Source organism: Ovis canadensis, chromosome 18 (assembly GCF_042477335.2).
Source record: "Ovis canadensis isolate MfBH-ARS-UI-01 breed Bighorn chromosome 18, ARS-UI_OviCan_v2, whole genome shotgun sequence".
NCBI classification, from domain to species: domain Eukaryota; kingdom Metazoa; phylum Chordata; class Mammalia; order Artiodactyla; family Bovidae; genus Ovis; species Ovis canadensis.
The window spans coordinates 47,339,171-47,356,886 of NC_091262.1; the positions used below are offsets into that span (position 1 = coordinate 47,339,171).

The following is a 17,716-nucleotide window of genomic DNA, read 5'->3' on the forward strand; positions in this document are numbered from 1 at the left end:
TCTGGTGTCAAACAGGGGCACCAGGATCTGCCTGGAGCACCTTGTTCCTCTCAGGCCTCTGAGATGGCCTGCTTGCAGAGCCTCCTGGTTGGTCTCCTGGATAACCCCCACCCCTGGAGCACACACATAGGTGAGCAAGATGAGATTTGGACTCTACACTTTTTTTTTTTTTTTAAGAACAAGTTACCATTTATTGATATGGTCCATCATGTGCCAAGGGCTTTACAAATGGCCACCCTTTGAACCAGGTGTTATTATTATTGAGTAGGGGCTCTTAATATCACAGCGGGGAAGGAAACTGGCTCAGAGAGGGAAAGGGACCGGCTCAAAGTCACACAGCAGTGCCTGGGCTGGAAGGCAGTTGCCCTGCCTTCGTTTTGTTACACCTTTGATGGCCAAGATGTGGAAGGGGATAGGCACAGGTGCCAGAGACAGCTGTGATTGAATCTTAGCCCCTCCTGCAGGCTCAGGTAATGCCTCCTGCCTTCCCTGGTGCAGCCCATCTGGATGACTGCTTGAGTATCTTATAGGAGTTGGCACTCCTATGAAGCTGTGGATGAGGAGGTAGAGAATACCCCTCCAAGGGCAAGGTTAGGGGCCTGTGAAACCCGAGACTCCTGGAGGTCAGTAAGAAGTAAAATAGGCAAGTCATTTGGAATTTTTATTTTTCACTGAACTGAGAGAGGAAATCCAGCTATGGAATCCAGAGAGAGTTCTACAGGAACAGAACAGAAATTGTCTGGGCCCTGGGCCCAGAGAAGGCCTGGAGCCTCCTGGGCTACTGTTCATTGCCAGCTTCATCCTTGGCACTAAGCCCCTCACATAGCATCACTCAGCTTCCAAGAGCCAGAGCCCACAGTGGCAGCCGCTTGAGACTATGGCTGCAGCTGCTGCTCTACCCAAGGAGGGGTGTGGGGCTGACTCTCAAGGGTCAGGGAGGCCAAGCTAGGAAGTCTTAGAAATCACCCAGTCCGTTCCAATTTTACAGATGATGAATTGAGGCCCAGAAAGGGTGGTGGGTTTCAAGGAGAATAAATGTGGAGACTTGAACTCAGGCCTCCTGTCTATTGTGAGTGTCTGCTTAAAGCTCCCCTGAGCATATCTGAGTGTTGTCTAGAGGAGCTAGGCACCTGGGGAGCTGGCCCGTGTTTGTGTCTGTGTGCTGGGGTGCATCTGTGACATACCCCTCTGCTCACACCAGGATCTCTGTGTCCCTCTGTATGTCCCTCTATGGGTTCTCCTATGTGCAGGAACTTGGGGGCATGGTCAGATAGGGTCAGGTCTATTCCTACAATCCTGGGAGGCCTTCCCAGGCTGAGTAGGGATGTTGGGTCCTGAGGGGTAGGGTGAGGAATGGGAACTTTGCTCCCAGTGGAGAGGGCGAGAGCAGAAGGCAGACTGGAGCCCTGGATGAGAAGGGTCCTGGGGCTGGCCTGGGGCAGGGAGACAAAGCCAAGATGGGATATGGGTCCCTGGAAGCTGAGACATGTTCTCAGCGCTTGTGTGGGCCCAGCCGTCTGGTCACCCCAGGGGAAGTAGTCACATGATGTGGCACCTCTCAGCTGATTGCTTGAGGTCCCCCAGTGTGCTCTGGGCCTTGTCCTTGAGTGAGCCGAGGTCCAAGCCAGGGAGGCTGGCCAGCTGCCCAAGGACCGAGGCCCTCTCCTCCTCCTCCTCTGTGTCCTCCTCAATCATCTTGGCCAGCTCCCGGGGCAGCTCCACATCTCCACCTGCCATCTGGATTTGGCTCTCGTCTGTCTCATTCTGAAGGGAAGAGGGAAAGGGGTGCGATAGGGTTGCAGGTCTGTGGGGACTCAGAGTTGAGGGGCAAGGAGGAGCCTGGACTGAGCTCCAGGCCCCAGGATTCTGGAACTCCAGGTTCCAGTGAACTCAGCCCTCCTTCTCCATGCCAGGATCAAGCTTTTGACGCTTGGATATGGAGACCTTGCCCTTTCACACCGCCTGACTTCACCCTGAGATACTGAAGGTAAGACATTAGCGCAGTGAGTAACGACAACATAAAAATACTTCGGAGTCAGACTGAGTCAGCTAAGTTGTGTTTAACTACACTGAAGAATGTTACCCATCACAGTGATGGATTCCATTCATCCAACACCTATCACATGGTTGACACCGAGCTGAGTGCTTTTAATGCTCACAACAACCCTGTGAGGTAGGTATTATTTTCTCCATTTTACAAATAAGGAAATTGAGGCTCAGATAACTTTAGTAATTTGCCCAAAGTCACGCCACTTGGAAGTGGGGGAGCTAAATGTAAACCTATGTCCCTCATTCCAACATCTGTGTCTTCTTTGCACAGCACCTACCTACTGATGGTCATTGCACTTCCCTGTCCCTTTGGGGGCCCTTTGGCTTTCCACTTTATGTCCTACTCAGTTACAGCCAAGTCTTCTCTCTCCTAGGGTATTCAGAGTTCTCTGATGGCAGAGTTGTTTCTCTTATATGCTTAGTGCAAGCATTTGAGGATGATCCATTCCTAGCTGAGTTTGACTCTCCCTTTGAGAGATTTTCAAAAGACTAGTGCTCTGTGGGAAATCAGAGGCAGCCAGGGGCTCAGTAAACATGTACTGAATGAGTGAATATGACGTTCACATATCTGATCCTCCAATTCAATTGCAAGATCAAGTTCAGGTATAGCCTGTGCTTCCCTTTCTCCTCAGAGTCTAGCTTCTGGGCAGGGGCAGTGGCTTGTGCCTCAGTTCCCTCCTTAGGCAACAGGAGCAGAACTCTCACATGGTCATCTGATGCTGCAGAGCCTAGAGGAGACATCCTCCTAGCTACTTGGGCAGTCAAGGGGGTACTTTACTCTCTGCAGACAGACTTCATACTTTGGAAGGCAACCAGGGGTCTGGGAGCAAGTGCAGGCTCAGCAAGTACAGGCTTGATCTCTTTTCCCACTCCCGTCACTCTCTGGCTGTGTCTGACCATAGCCAAGTCCCTTAATCTCTCTGAGCCTCAGTTTCCTTATCTGTAGATGTGGGTAGTAGCTACCTGGCAGAGTTACTGAAGGGTTAGGTAAGGGCATGAAGATCAAGCACACAGAAGGTGCTGCCTACTCTCGGTCCATCTCCCTCCCTGGGTGTTCAGAAGCGCCAAGAGATTTTACCCCTGAGGTAGAATCTACTGCCTTCCAACTCTTCATATGCCTAGGCCTGACTCTGGGTTGGGTGAGTGGGAGTTGGAGGAGAGAAGGGGCCTGGATTGACTCCAGAAACACAAACCCATCTGGACTGGGCTACCTCTCAGCGTCAAGCCCTGGCCCTTGGCAGGCACTAATTAACCGTGAATGAATGAAGGAGTGAGAGAATCGTTAATTTAATCAAACACTCCTTGAGAGTTGCAGCGCCAGGAGTACGGCAAAGGGGTCCGGAGCCCACAGCTCAGGGTCCCAGATGTGTCTTGCAGCCCAGCGTCCTAAGCTTACCTTGGGCAGCCGGTATTTGTCTCGGAAGTGGCTCCGCAGCGTGGCCCGCTCTGCCTTCCTCTGCGTGAACTGCGCGTCCCGCTCCATCCTGTGGGGACACCGGGGGCGGAATCACCATCGGGGCTGAGAAAATGGGCGGGGCCTGCGAGGAAGGGGCGGGAAGGGTCTCTACGTCCTAGCCGAAGTTTACTTGGCTCCCGCCCCCGCAGGCCGCGGACAGGTATGTTGGGTGCTCTAACCAGCCAAGATTAATCTTCACTGCCTCTCTCGGGTATCACAGTGCCCTTTATTGCCTCCACACACATCGCCCTATGCAGCTATCGGGGCAGTCTGTCTGGCTTTCCAGATTCTAACATAGGTGGCGTCTGACTCGGTCTGTCTTTTCTTTTTCTGACAGGTTGTGTCAGTGTGGGGAAAAGTATTTGGGACAGACACGGGTTCGCATCCTGGCTCCACTACCACTTTTTGTCTTTGAGTAAATAATTTACTTTCCTGTTTTGTAAAATGAGGATAAGATTTTGCAGCTCACAAAACTGTTATCATGATTAAGTGAAATAATAGCTAACATTTAATGGTTTGCCATGTGCCAGGTGTCTTGCTAAGCGGTTTATGTACATTAAGTATTAACCCTCATAAACATATACAGCATGTTTTATCACCACCCACATTTTACAGAAGAAGAAACTGAGGCACAGAAAGTAACTTGCCTAGGGTCACCCAGCAAAAAAGAAGCGAAGCCAGGATCTGACCCAAGAAGCCTAGTGTGGAGTTGAGCTCCTAAGTCCACTCCAGGTACCTCTCTGTCCCAGCATTGTCCTCGCACAAGAGTGTCCTCATCTCAGGATATCTCTGTGACTGATTCTCTCAGCTGCAGCGCTTTGCTCTGAGCCTCAGGCTCAGAGGAGCTCCAGTTGGAAGACACAGACGGCTGAGACCAGATCGGATTAAGGGATTACTTGTTTCGTCAGAAATGCACGTGCCCCCACCTCGTCTCAGGCCCCTGTCGCCCCTGCCCCCACTCCCTCTGGGCCCGAATGTAAAAGTGGAGCGGGGTTCTAGGTTGGAGACGGGGTGGCTCTGGGGGCAGCCTAGAGGGCCCGGCCCTTACCTCCTCTGGAAAAGTAGGGGAGGGGCTCGGGGTCTGAGACTGCCCTAAGGGTGGGCCGGGCGGCTCTTGGGGGGTGGGAAGGGCCGTGGAGTCAGCAAGGGATGCCACTCACTTCTCTTCCACCAGTTGCTTCTGATACTCCTCATACTCCTCTCGGCTCATGCCCTGCGCTTCGGCGGCCGACTTGTCCCCGTCCCCCTTGTCCTCGCAGCCCCCCAGGCTCCCAGTGAGGTTCTTCAGCTGGCCTCCCACCATGGTCTTCACCATGAACGCCATGGTCTTCGCTGACCTGGGCACCGGGCGCCGGTTACCACGCGGCGGGCACCCAGGCACGTCCGCTCCTACTTCAGCACTAGGTCTCAGGGACAGCTCCCGCCGCAGGCTGGCGCCCCACGCTCTGCGCCGCCCACCGCCCGCCCCTGCCCGGGCCCGCCTCCATAGCCCCAAACCCCTCCTCACAGGGGGCGGGGGGCATGCACGGGGCTGAGCAGACTGGACCACGTGCCCGCGCCTCACTCCCGCCTCCCCAACGTGCCTCCTTCCATGCCAAGCTCTGCTGGGCACTGCCGGCAACGGATTGGGGCTGCTGTTGAGGGCGGGGGGCGGGGGGGATCGCTCCCCAGGGGAATGAGTTGTGCTTTTATGCACCCCAGAACCCTCCTATCCCTGCTTCCTTCTCCCCCGGATGGCTGATAACTAGGATTTCAGCTGGGAGGTGCGAGTAGCCCTGGGCTCTACCCCAACCTCCTTTCCAACCCGCCGCCCTAGCAGCTGCCCAAAGAGCTTGACGCTGAGAAAGGGAGGGAGACCAGAGAGTGGGGAATCCCAATTATGGCTCCATGGGTTGCCTCTCAGAGTTCTCGGTCACGCGCCTGCCCTGCTGACCCCTGGAGCAGGGAGAGAGTTGTTCATGGTGATGCTGGCTGGGCTAGACCAGGAAGGGCACTTGGAGGCACCCTTCCTTGTTTTGGGTGAATTTGGGGACAGAATTATGCACAACTGTGATGTCATCTCCCACCATAATCCCGAGTTCAGGCCTATGGGGTATTTGGGTTTTTGGCAGTCAAGCCAGCCCTGGGCCTCCGTGCCTGCTTGGAGCCCACTCCCAGTGACCATCTGGAAGAAGTTGAAGTCTTCAGAGATTAAGGTGATGCTGGAGGGTAAATGAGCATATCAAAGCATGGGGAGAGGGAAATTGCCTTTAATAAGGGTGGATGTCCCCAGAAGCTAAGGTGTGGGTAGGGGCTAGGTACCCAGGGGCAGAAGACACCAGCCAAACCGTCCACCCCCAGGTACATGTTGACTTCCTAGTGATGAGAAGTGGACATTTCATCAGGGCTTCGAAGTAGGTCACGCCTGTATGCTGGGGGAGAAGGGCTGCCTCCGAAGAGCCCCCAGGACCCTGGGGATTTGTGGTGTAGAACTCAGAGGAAGGCTGCATGTGGACAAATAGTCCTGAAGGCCCTTGTCCAGCTTCTGCTTGCTGCCAGGGAGAGAAGAAGGTCACTTGGGCTTCTCCCTTCTGGGTCCTTGAGACCAGGCTCTATATTTACTGCATTCACCGGCCTACACTCACTGGACCACAGCACCCCCTGCTCTGAGAACTTCTATGACACCCTTGGTCTGCTCCATCAGTACCACACTTTCTTCCTGGCATTCAAATTCTGTCCAGGCGGCTCCAGCCTTATGACTACCATCACACTCCTGTGTAACATAAGCCTGTCAGCATTTCCACCCTCATACCTTTGCTGTTCTGCGCAGCTGCAGGCCATCTCCTCTCCCACTCTGCTTTTGAAACTCAGCATACTCCACTCCTCCTCCAGGACCATCACAGCCTGTACTGATTCCTTTTGTCTTGAAATACCACCAACAAGGACTGCCCCATTTCTGAGCTCCTTAGCACATCTTACATCTCTAAGTGTCTTACTTGTTTACAAACATTCATCAAGCAGAAACTGTGATAATGTCCCCAAACTTTTAAATTCTCTTTGCCCAGTTTCACAAACATTTAGCTCTAGCAGTACTGAACTTGCCACTTTTTCTCCAAAATTTATATATATATATTTTTTCACGCTTCCATGTCTTTTCTCATGATGTTTCCTCTACATCAATGCTTTTACTTATCTTGTTGGGCTTGAAACCCTCCTAGTTGCCTTGATGATCCATATCAAATATCCCTTCCAGGTGATTCCCTGATCTCCCCAAGCTGGCTCTAGTGCTTTTTCCAGCACTTTTTAAGCCCCTGAGCTTCCTGCTGTCATGGCACTGATCACAAAGGATGTGACTGTTAGTTACTTGTCAGCGTCTCACATTAGAGAGTGAATTCTGTGAAGAGAGGACTCAGATGGGACCAGCAGCTGAGCAGGTAGTCAGCATCTCTATGGAAAAAATGGGCCCTAACTTGGGCACTGCTCCTTGCCAGCTGGTGGGCCATGCGGATCTCCCCACTGGAACCTTAGTATCCCCTCTCTCAAACTGAATCTCTGTGGTCCAGACCCAAGAGATGCCAGGTAGGTGTGGGAAGTCCTGCGCATGGGAATGCCCACCTGAAGTGTACATAGCAGAAGAAGCCTACAGTCTGGATGAGGAGGAAGAACAGGAAGATGCCAGGCTGCAGGCACGAGGAAACCCTTGGGGACCTGCCAGGTGAGCGAGGGTCCTTGGCTGCTGCTCTCTGAAAAGAGATGTTCTAAGATCTTAGGTCAGCTTCTTACTCAGAAGGAGGGAAGGGACCTAGAATCTGGACCACTGTGGGGTTTTGTTTCCCTCTCTCAGTGTTGGGGAACCCTGGCTGTCATCCAGGGAACTCGGAGAGGGGGTAGGGTACAAAGCTGCCTCCCTACCCCAGCTCCTATGTCCCTATTTGTGGGAACAGCCAGGAGGGCCTGGGACCTGGGATCTTCAAGGGGCCGAAGGCTCTAGAGATAAGTGAGAGAGAGAAATACAGAGCAAAAGACAAGGTGATGGAGAGGGCGAGGAAAAGAGCAAGATGGAGGAGGGCACAGGAGAGAGCGGACTTCACCACCAAGCTTTGAATGATCTTGGCCACAGCCCATTCCCATTTATCTTCTGGTCCTTGTGGGAGTCGGACCAAGTGATCTCCAGGGCCCTGCTGGTACTGACAGTCTGTGGGAATCTCCAGAGAGCAGAGAAGGCAGAGAGAAGATGCAGTCCGTGTGCCTGCATGCCCGTGTGCACGCACACACAGACACGGACACAGGTGTGCCTGCCAGGAGTCCCGGGGGGAAGGGCAAAGGCAGGAGGGGCTTGGGGCGGTGGAAGTGCTAGAAGGAGGCTGAGCCGTGTGGTCCTCGCTCCCGTCCCTCTCACCGCTGGGCCCCGCAGGTCCTTCTGCAGGAGGCTCAGGATCTGGGCCAGCTCTGAGAAATGGTGCTTGGTGCCCACAGGCAGGTAGAAGACCTGGGCTCTTGAGGCCATGTGAGCAGCTGCATCTCTGGTACAGAGTGGAAACCAAGGGAGAGAACCCATTATCCCTTCTGATTGCACCCAAAGTACCTAATCATGGATTTCCCATAATCCTCAAAGGCAGCACCTGGGCAAGGAACCAGGCACCACCCATAAGGCCCCTTTTGGGGACTGGTGGTCTTCCCCCCAACCCAGAGCTTCTCCTTGAGACACTTTAGCTCAGAGAAGCATCTCCCGAGAAGCATCTCCCTTAAGCTGTCCGTCCCAACCCCAGGGTCCCTGGGCTCTGCCTTCCATCCCTGGCCCTCAGGGATTTATTATCCTCTTCTTCCTCATGTCCCCAGCCCCAGGGAATCTAGACGTAGGGAGAAGGGCTAGGGTTAGGGTGCAGCCACAGTATGCAGCCTGAAGCCCCTCTCCTCCCATGGATGGCATCAAGGTGACCCCCTGCCCCTAGGGCTCCATGGGTAACTCCAGAGGCCTGGGCCTAGAGTGGGATGCTGAGGAGCCGGAGGTGGGTAAAATGAAGTCAGGGACTGCCCATCCCCCAACTGGGCCTGCTTTTGGTTGTGTTCCCTCCAAGAACCCCCTCAAAATGTACCCTCCTTCCAGAAGCTATCATTGAAGGAAGGCTCAATTTTACTAACCCTCCCTGGGGTGAGAATGTCTCAGGGAGTTGCGTTTAAACCAGGAGTTTCAAAACTTTAAACTTGATTCAGTTAAATTCAGCTCAGTTCAATAAACCTAACTCTGCCCCTAGCCCCTCCCTGTTTTCCAGGCTTTGTGCTTGCTGCTCAGGAGATGATGAAAGTATTAAAGGACTGATGAGGGGGTCTTCAGGCAGAGAAGCAAGTTGGTGGGTGGGCACTCCTCTTCCCTCTCCCTCAGGATCCTCCTCGCCTGGTGCCCTTACCTCATCTCTTGCAGGTCTTGCAGCAGAGTCCGCTGTCCATGGAGTAGGGCACTGACCTTGGCTGAGTCCTGCAGGGGTACCAGCCTCTTCTCTAGGGCCCAGGGCACAGCCCCTCTGCTTAGAGTTCACCTTCCCCAGGGATTTGCAGCCCTCTTCCTTCTAGAGGCCTCACTCCATTACCTGGGCCCTCATTTTGGATACACTAGGTTTATCTGACCCTTTGCCTCTGGGCTTCTGATTTTCTGCTCCTCCCAAACCATTCTCCCTGAGAAGTCCCCTTTCCCCCTCCCTCCTCATCCCCACCCCCAACCGAGGTCCCAGCCAGTCAACTCCCAGAGCTTGAGCTCCCATCTTGCCCAGTGACCTGGAGAGGGAGCCACCTCTCTCAGGGGTGGGTGGAGCCTGGCAGGGGAAGTCCTGGGCCTGGTGGTAGGACCAGGGAGACATGGCCTTGGAGGACCTGGTCCCTTCCCTCTGCCCTATTCCAGCAGCCCAGGTTCAGCTGCTCTGTCCTGAGGATACGATTCAAACCTCGAGCTGCCAGAGCCCAGCTCACAGGAGCCACTGGCCTCTTCTGCTCGGCATCTAACATCTTGACTGAGCTCAGCTCTCAGGCCCCAGGCTGGGTCTGCCACGGGACGTGATTCCCTGGGGGAGAAGCCAGGATGGCAGTGGAGGGGAAACAAGGATTCTGGTGCATCTGAGCATTAAGCAAGCGTATGTGAATCAGATCACGTGTGGAGCTACATGCAAATAAGCACCCAGTCTATTTTTGTCACTTGTCTAGAGATCCGCATCTAAATACCTGGCAACTCCTTTCCCCAGCCCCAGCCATGGGCTCTGTGGGCCTTTGCTTGTGCCAAGCCCCCCAACCCCCACCTCACTTCCCCGCCTGGCAGATCCACGCCACACTGCCACCAGCAGCATTTCACCCCTGCCCTCCTTTCCCTCCAGGGCTTCCCAGGTGGCACTAGTGGTAAAGAACACACCTGCCAATGCAAAAGAGATGCGAGTTCGATCCCTGGGTTAGGAAGGTCTAGAGAAGGGCATGGCAACCCACTCCAGTATTCTTGCCCCATGGACAGAGGAGCCTGGTGGGATACAGTCCCTAGGGCCACAAAGAGTCAGACACGACTGAAGTGACTAGGCACACATGCACACACTGCTATCTCTCCAGACCTTGGGGGAGACAAGTTCCTGGGTAGAGTGCTTGCCCCTCTTTCTGGACAGAGAGAGCTCACTGGGGTCATCAGATCCAGTGCCTATGGAGCTCGGCTTTGCCGGGCCTGTAGGCAGACCCTTGGGTGCTCGAAGGGCCACTCACCCAGCCTCCCTCAGGCCTGATCTGGCCTGGGGACCCCAGCTGCTGCTTCCATTGCCGCTCAGCCTGCGCCAAGTGCTTGGAGAGGCCCTGGAGGGCCTGCAGGATCTGGCTGTGTCTGTGCAGTGTCTCCTCCAGGCCGGAGCTTTGTTCCCCTGGGGATCAGGGCAGAGTGGAGACAGGCAGGCCACTGGGGTGGGCAACAGAGCCTGTCTTTTGAAGCCGCCTTGGAGGGGCAGAAACGTGTGGCTTCTGCCTCCAAGACTCTCCCCTGAAAAGATGTGTCTGGGTGGTGGGGCAGAGCCTGCTTAGGTATGGCCTCCTCAGGCACCCCCCTTCCCGCTGGTTAAAGGGCTCTTGGTTTGAAGGGAAGAGGATACTGTGACCCTCAATCGAGTCCCTGGCCCACCTGCCTATTCCCTGGGTCCCTACCATCTTCCTGGACTCCATAGTTCAGCTTTGGAGTCATGTCTTCCTTGGTGCCCAGGCCCAGCGTTGCCCGCAGCCCTTCCAGCTGCTTCGCCAGGTGGAGCTGCTCCATCTCCAGGAAGGGCTGTGAGGGAGGCTGGAGAAAGCAGACACAAACTTAGGCCCCAAACCCAGAGTCAGGCCAGAGGAATCTTCCCACAGGGCCTCCCTCAAGCCCTGTCCCCTCCCTGACCAGTCACCCTGGCATAGGCCCAGTCCTCCCAGCCCTGCTGTACCTCCGCCACACTCACACACACTCACACTCACCCACACACACACCGAGTTCTCCCTCAGCTCAGACACCAGGCCCAGTCCTCCCAGCCCTGCTGCACTGCCGATCTTTACACCCGTCTCTCCCACTGTGGCCCAGACCACAGCAGCTCCCTCAGGCCTTTGTCTCTGCCACTCCCTCTGTTCCTTCAGGCTCATCTTTGCCATGCCGTCTTCCTGCTCCCCTGGCTGGTTAGGACCCCTTAGTGCTCCCACAGCTCCTTGAGGACAGGGCCTGGCTCTGGGTCACCTCTGGCCCCCAGCACTTCCCAGCACAAGGCTTGGCCTGAGTAGAGCTCCGCAAGCAGGTAGAGAGAAGGGTTGGAATGACCGGTCTGACAGCTGGACATGAGCAGAGCATCCGCAGAGGGGAGGGGAGGGATAACTGGGCTGCTTCTCCCCCAGCCCTCCCCCCAGGGAAGGCCCAGGTTCAGCATTACCTCTGGACCCGGTTCCCACAGACTGAAGGTCAGGAAGGACAGGACGTCATGGTCATCTAGAAAGCAGGGTAGCGAAGGGAAGGGAACTCACTCCCTCAGCCCTCACCCCCGGCCTCCATTATGTTCCAGGCAGGCAAGAGATCAGAGTGACTGAGCAGCTCTGACCCTCATCTTGCCTCTCTTCATAGGAAAGGTGTGAGGATCAGATAAGCAGACAGGTGGGCTGTGAGGGTTGACTCCAACAGAGAGGTAGAGGGGGGCCCCAGTGGATGGGAAAACTGGTCCTGACTAGAGCCACAGCCACAGGCCGAGCAGTACCCTCAGGCCCGGAGCCTGGCTGCTCCTGGCAGAGGAACGACACAGGGGCCGCCGCCGCCGCCTCATGATTCTGACCACGTCACTCTCCTCCTTAGAAACCTGCCATGGCTCCCCAGTGCCTAGAGTCTAAACAGCGAAGTCCTGGCATTCCAGGACGCCACCTCTGATTGCACCCTGCTCTCCAGCTGAGTTCCTCCACAGGCTCTCTATTACATCACATCCTTTTGCTCCATTTCCTAGATGTCCCTCATGGCTGCCCCTCTTCCTCTTGCCCCACAGATCCCAGCTAGGGACCCTTGTGGAGCCAACAGTGACATGGAAGTAACTCGTGTTTTACCGCATTTGAGACTTTCATCAACTCTGCAAGGCAGACACGACCTTCCCCCGATGGTAACAGAGGTCCAGAGAGGGTTTGTGGCTTTCCTGGGTCCCACAGTGAGGAACTGGCTGGCCCCACCCTAGTGCTTCTTAGAAGGGGTGTTCAGTGGGCACCGCTCCTCTGCCCAGAAGGCCCTCACCTGCCAGGATACTCGTGGCCGCCGAGACCCCAAAGAAACCTCCAGGGGCCAAAAGCAAGGGCCCCACATCGACACAGACCTCATCTGGGTCACTGGGAGTGAGGCCGCTGTTCAAGGACACCTGAGGGACAGAAAGGGCATGAGTCCCTCACAGGGGGAGCCCACTGCTCTCCCCCAGCCCCAGCAGGGCAGTGTCCCCACCTGACTCACTGGCTCCCTGACCTGGAAGGCGGGTGGGCAGCTTGGAATCAGAGTGACATGGAAGGGCTCGCACACCTGGGCTCGTGCCAGCTCTCCCAGGCATGTGCTGGAGGCAAGTTAGGAGTCTGTGTAGAGAGCAGGGATCCCTATCGGTGTTGCCCGTGTGTGCCAGGGACCGCGTGTACTGTCACAGGTGTGTCTGTGGGATCGTGGGAATCCATAGAGCTCTGAGCCCTGTAACCTGCACTTCCAGCTCAGTAGACCCACAAAGGCAGGAGGGACGACTCACACGCAGCCTCTGCCCCCAGTAGGTGATCCGTGCTCCGAAGGGGTACGGCCGGTTCCGGAAGTCCTGGCGGCAGGAGCCCAGCAGCAGGCTGCCTCCATCCCTGTGGGCACTTGGAATCCAGCCGGGCCACACAGGACCCAAGGCCTAACCAGTAGGGGTGGTCCCAGAGGCCGTGCTGCCCAGGCCTGCAGTGCCACCCGCCCCCATTGGTATGGTCTAGCTCCAGCATCCGTTGCTGTATTCTGCTCTCACACCAGAAGAGAGAGGAGCAGGAAAGTGAGCCTTGCCTGGCAGAATGCTGGGACTTGGAATCCACAGAAGACGCCGAGGCCCGCCCTGGGACGCTTCCCTAGGGCTCAGCCTGGACCAACAGTGGGATTTCTACCCACAATCCCACAGGCCCACCACCGCCTCCACGCTCTCCCACTGGCTTCTCTCTGGGTACGGCTTCTCTTTCTTCTTTCTGCCACTCTTGACCCATAGCAGGAAAGACAGCACGAGACCCATCGTAGCAGCCAAGGACAATATGACCAGCCGGCCTGCCCACGGGGGTGAAGCAGCTGGTCCAGAGAGTTAGGAGTGCGGAGACATTCTGAGTGTGTCTGGGCTCGTGGACAACACAGAAGCTCTGACGGCAGCGAGCCCGTCACCACCGCCTTCAGCCGAGAGGGGGCAGCACCGAGCAGGCGAAGGGGCCCCGGCGGCGTGTTTGCCCTCTGAGCCCCTGTGACCTTGGGCAAGTTGCCTCACCTTTCCAAACCCGAGATCCTCCATCTTTAAAATGAGGATAATAATTGAAACTATCTCATAACATTGTTATGAGGGTTAACCAAGCCATGAGCCTGAAGTGCTTGGCATAGTGCCTGGAGTACAGTAAGCTCAGGTCATAAATGTTAGCAATTATTCTAATTGTTATGAGCTAAGAGAGATGTGCTAAGAGACACTGATGACCTGGCCCAGCTACTGAGGAGGCATCCTGGCTGCGGAGGGATGGGGAGCCATGTCATTGGAGAGAAAGGGACAGTGCTGGCAGGCAGGCAGGCAGCTGGTGCAGGAAAGGGTGTGGACCCTCCACCGGCGAGTCTGGCCTCAAATCTCAGCTCCGGGCACAGCTGTGTGACCTGGGGCAAATCACTTCTCCTCTCTGGGCTCAACATCTTCACCTGTAATTGGGGCCTAATAATCCCCACTTCTCAAGAGTGTCAAGAGGAGATGATGGGAGTGAAAACACTGACCACAGGCCTCACCCTGCGTCATTTCACTACACCCGCTGCCCCGGGGCTGTTGGGTTCAGTGAATTGAGGACTCCGTGGAGTAATTCCCAAGAAGAGCAAGCCAACCCTGGTCCCAGGCCCTGGAGGAGGCTTGGCTGGGACCTAGTGAGAGGGGGGCCCTGGGCAGTGTCATCAGCTCAGATGAGAGGGCACCAAGGACACACTGCCCTAGGAGGAGGGCTCTCTGTGTGTGGGCCGCGTGGGTACCCACCAAGCTCCTTGCAGCCCAGGAATGAGGCAGGGGCCAACCCAGGCGGACCCTTACCCAAGCGGCTCGTAGAGGATGTGCCTGTCTGTGGCCAGAACGTGGATGGCAGGGCTGTTCTGTGTGGGAGGCGACAAGCAGTCTGAGACCCGGGCACAGGGCAGAGGGTGAGGGTGTGGGCGGGACAACGGGCAGGAGATCACCACTCACCTGGGCATCTTGGGCTGAGGAGTCGAAGAGGATCCCAATGCCGTCCCCCAGGTCCGGCGCCCCCAGGACAGGGCCTACCTGGCCCCTGCCCTGCGTGTACCACATGGCCTGTGGGTCCACAGCTGCTCAGCTCAGGGGTCCCTGCAGGACGCTGGAACCCCGGGCTCACCACCAGCTCCTCTGACCCACCCCTCTGCCGGACCTTCGTGGGGACCACTCACCATGCCCTGGGCTCCCCGGCGCCCCGGCCCGGTCACCCTCATCTGTATCTCCACCTCCCAGGCAGGGAAGAGGACGGGGGTTGTACTCCACACAGCGCCACTCCGGTTCCGCATGGATGGGGCCAGCCGTACCTCCTCCAGGCCCGGGATGGCATCTGCGGGCCAGGGCAGCTCAGGGCCTGGCCCCCACCAGCCCCTGCTCCCCCATCGCTCTCTCTCACTGGTCTAGGCTGGGCTCCAGAAGGAGGAAGGAGGGACCATCACAGCCAATAGGTAATAAGCCGGCTGGTCAGACAGTGGAATCCACCAGAGGAGTGGGGACTGGGTCTTTGCCAGGCAGAGGGAGGGTCAACAAAGTCTCCAGACACACATGGAGCGCTTTACCTGCTTTCTCACATAAGCCTCATTGCAAGTCTGTGCAGCTTGCTTTTATAGGGCCTCATTTTATCTTTTGATTATTTATTATACTATTTTTCGCCATATGGCATGGGGGATCTTAGTTCCCCAACCAAGGATCGAACCCATGACCCCAGCAGTGGAAGCTTAGAGTCTTAACCACGGGACCACCAGGGAAGTCCCAAGGCCCCATTTTATAGATGAGGAAGCTGAGGCTCAGAAAAATTAAGGAACTAAATGAATGGGAACCCAGCTCCCTCTGATTCCAAAGTACAAGCCATTTCCACCATGAGAGAGATTTGTGTCCAAAGGGAATGGCAACCCACTGCAGTATTCCTGCCTGGAGAATCCCATGGAGAGAAGACCCTGGCGGGCTACAGTCCACGGGGTTGCAAAGAGTCAGACATGACTGAGCAAGTGAGCATGGGAGCATTGTGTTTCTCAGAGGAGGAAAGAGAGGCCTGTGAGGGAAAGGACAGCCAGAGACCACGAACGCAGGGGAGCACCCTGAGAGAATAACCCGGCGGAGGGCTAGGGCTCCAGGCTCTGGACACATGGGTATGTCCAGACAGAGGTGAGCCTTCCTGGTGGGGGCACCTAGGGGGCATCTCAAGGTGGGGAAAGCATGAAAGCAGAGGAGGGGACTGGCCGTGGGGATGGAGTGGATGTGAGAATTACCACTGATGTGGGTGGGATGGGGGAGAGGGAAGGAAGGGGTGAGAAACTGAGGCAGGCTTGGCAGGAAACAGAGAAGGGAGGCCAGAGGCCCTGCCCCAGCTGCCTCCACTCCCCTGTGGCCTGCCAGCCTGGAACCTGGCCCAGGGCCCAGACCCTGCCAGCATGTCCTGGAGACTCCTAATCCAGCCTGTTTGCTCAGCAGAGGCCAGAGCTGGGGGCAGGGAGGCTCAGAGGCTGCAAGGCCAGGAGGGCTGGAGCCCTTGGGAGCTACCACCGCCTCTGAAGTGGCATGCAGGAGGCAGAGGTTGCCCATGTCTGCCACACTTCTGTGCTGGGCCTCCGGTGGATTGTTCAGGGGACCTCACTGCAGACTGCAGGCTCCTCGAAACTGACTTAGCCCTGTGTCTCTGGGTGGGGCACAGAGGACATGGGGGTGAGCCAGATAAAAGGATGAACAAGTGAATGGACAGTGAGCATATCTCTGAGTGACCTTGAAGAATGTGCCTCTGCTCCCCGATATGTCCTGGAACACCCTAGACTTGGCATGGCCCAGAACAACGAGTGTGGTCCTACCATCCTGTACCTGAGGCAGGGCCTGCTCTGTGCTATGGGGAGCAGCCTCCTCCTCTGTTTACCTCCTGGGTCTTTGTGAGGGAGAACTGGGCCTAAAACCCTGCTAAGAGGGCCTGTCTTCTTAAAGGGATATTTGCTGTGGTCTTAGGAATGATGCTGTTTTTCAGACATTACATCTCATAGACACAGAAATACACAATGGATCTGCTTTCTCTCTTCGGTTTGGCTGCTAGGAGGCTCTAAACCCGGTTCATGGCTCAACTCTGAAGAGTGGGAAGGCTTCACAGCATATATTTTGGCAGTAAGCCATGTTCTTGGACTCATTTAATGCCTCAGTCCTAACACTATGTCTCATTCTTCTGGCTTACTCCAAATTTAAAATCCTCTCAGTTGCATAGGTCCATATAAGTCCTCGAAAATCTTTTTAGAAGAAGACCGAGTAGAAGACAGATTGTTTGTAGGTCTGGGTTTGGAAGGCCCTGAATACAACGTACAGGCTAAGATGCTCTTGTGCTTGCTTCCGCCCAACACACACGCACAGGGCAGGGCTGGGACCCTCTCTGGTGAAACAGCTAGCCACGAGGCTGCCTCCCTCCAGGCTGCCCCAGGTCTCCTGGATAGCCATGGCCTGACGGTGTAGCGCCAGAGGATCGGCTTGTGCGGATCCAAGCTGCCTTGCGTCTGTGAGTCTGAGCCTATTAGCAGGTGTGTGTGTGTGCACAGGTCCATGAGGCAGGGTGGTGAAGGGATCTCCAAGGAGAGGCAAGAAGAGAAGGAGAGAGAAGTCCCAGGGCAGAGAAGGGGAGAGGCAGAGAGGAGAAGCTGAGGCGGACGGGTAGGGGTGGGGCTGTGGTGGTGGGGCAGGAGACAGGTCGGCTGGGGGGTCCTGGGGCCCCTGGCACTGTCTGCTCCAGGCCTGGCCCCGTCTTGGCAGTGGCTGTACTGGCAGGCCCACTCCCCACCCAGTCACGGCCACCTGGAGCTGGTCAGCCCCTCCCGTGCTCTGAAGAACACTGGGCAAGGCTGGTCCTCACCCGACATTTTACCTCCGTGATGGCTCCAGAAGGGTATTCCAACCCCAGGCAATGCCAGCCTCGGTCCTTTGAAGCTGAGCTTGTACTCAAATCTTCGCTGAGGCAGATGGCCCCCCTCAGGGCTGTGGGGGTCCAGGAGTAGGAGGAGCAGAAGGCAGAGCAAGGGATCCAGGCCACGGACCACCCTCATTGCGAAGGGAACTAGCAGCCGGGCCCCAGGGTGGATTTGCAGCTGGGAGGATAGGGAGGGGCTCCTGGGACGGGGCCAGGTGGGGAGGAGCCAGGATGGCCCAGAACCTGGGTTTTTGGCACTGTCCTCTCCCTCCCTCCCCAGCACAGACATCCTGTTCCTTTCAGGCCTGATCTCAGGCCCCACCCTTTACCTCCAGCCTGATGAGGCAGCCTGAC

At 56.2% G+C, this 17,716-nt stretch overlaps 2 protein-coding genes across 2 annotated transcripts; both read right to left on the minus strand.

Annotated features, from left to right (window-relative positions):
- Positions 1-648: 648 nt before the first annotated feature.
- Positions 649-4,834, minus strand: CPLX3 (complexin 3). Its single transcript, XM_069560213.1, has 3 exons — positions 4,666-4,834; positions 3,446-3,533; positions 649-1,764 (listed from the first exon to the last, which is right to left on the minus strand). The coding sequence occupies exons 1-3, from the start codon at positions 4,827-4,829 to the stop codon at positions 1,540-1,542; spliced, it is 477 nt and encodes a 158-aa protein (XP_069416314.1). The 5' UTR covers positions 4,830-4,834; the 3' UTR covers positions 649-1,539.
- Positions 4,835-5,738: 904 nt separating this feature from the next.
- On the minus strand, positions 5,739-17,548 carry LMAN1L (lectin, mannose binding 1 like). Its single transcript, XM_069560169.1, has 13 exons — positions 17,321-17,548; positions 14,628-14,782; positions 14,407-14,514; positions 14,257-14,315; positions 12,718-12,817; positions 12,228-12,348; positions 11,392-11,447; positions 10,646-10,778; positions 10,217-10,368; positions 8,893-8,960; positions 7,884-8,007; positions 7,100-7,227; positions 5,739-6,036 (listed from the first exon to the last, which is right to left on the minus strand). Exons 1-13 carry the CDS (start codon positions 17,496-17,498, stop codon positions 5,904-5,906), a joined length of 1,515 nt encoding a protein of 504 aa, XP_069416270.1. The 5' UTR covers positions 17,499-17,548; the 3' UTR covers positions 5,739-5,903.
- Between the last annotated feature and the right edge of the window lie 168 nt (positions 17,549-17,716).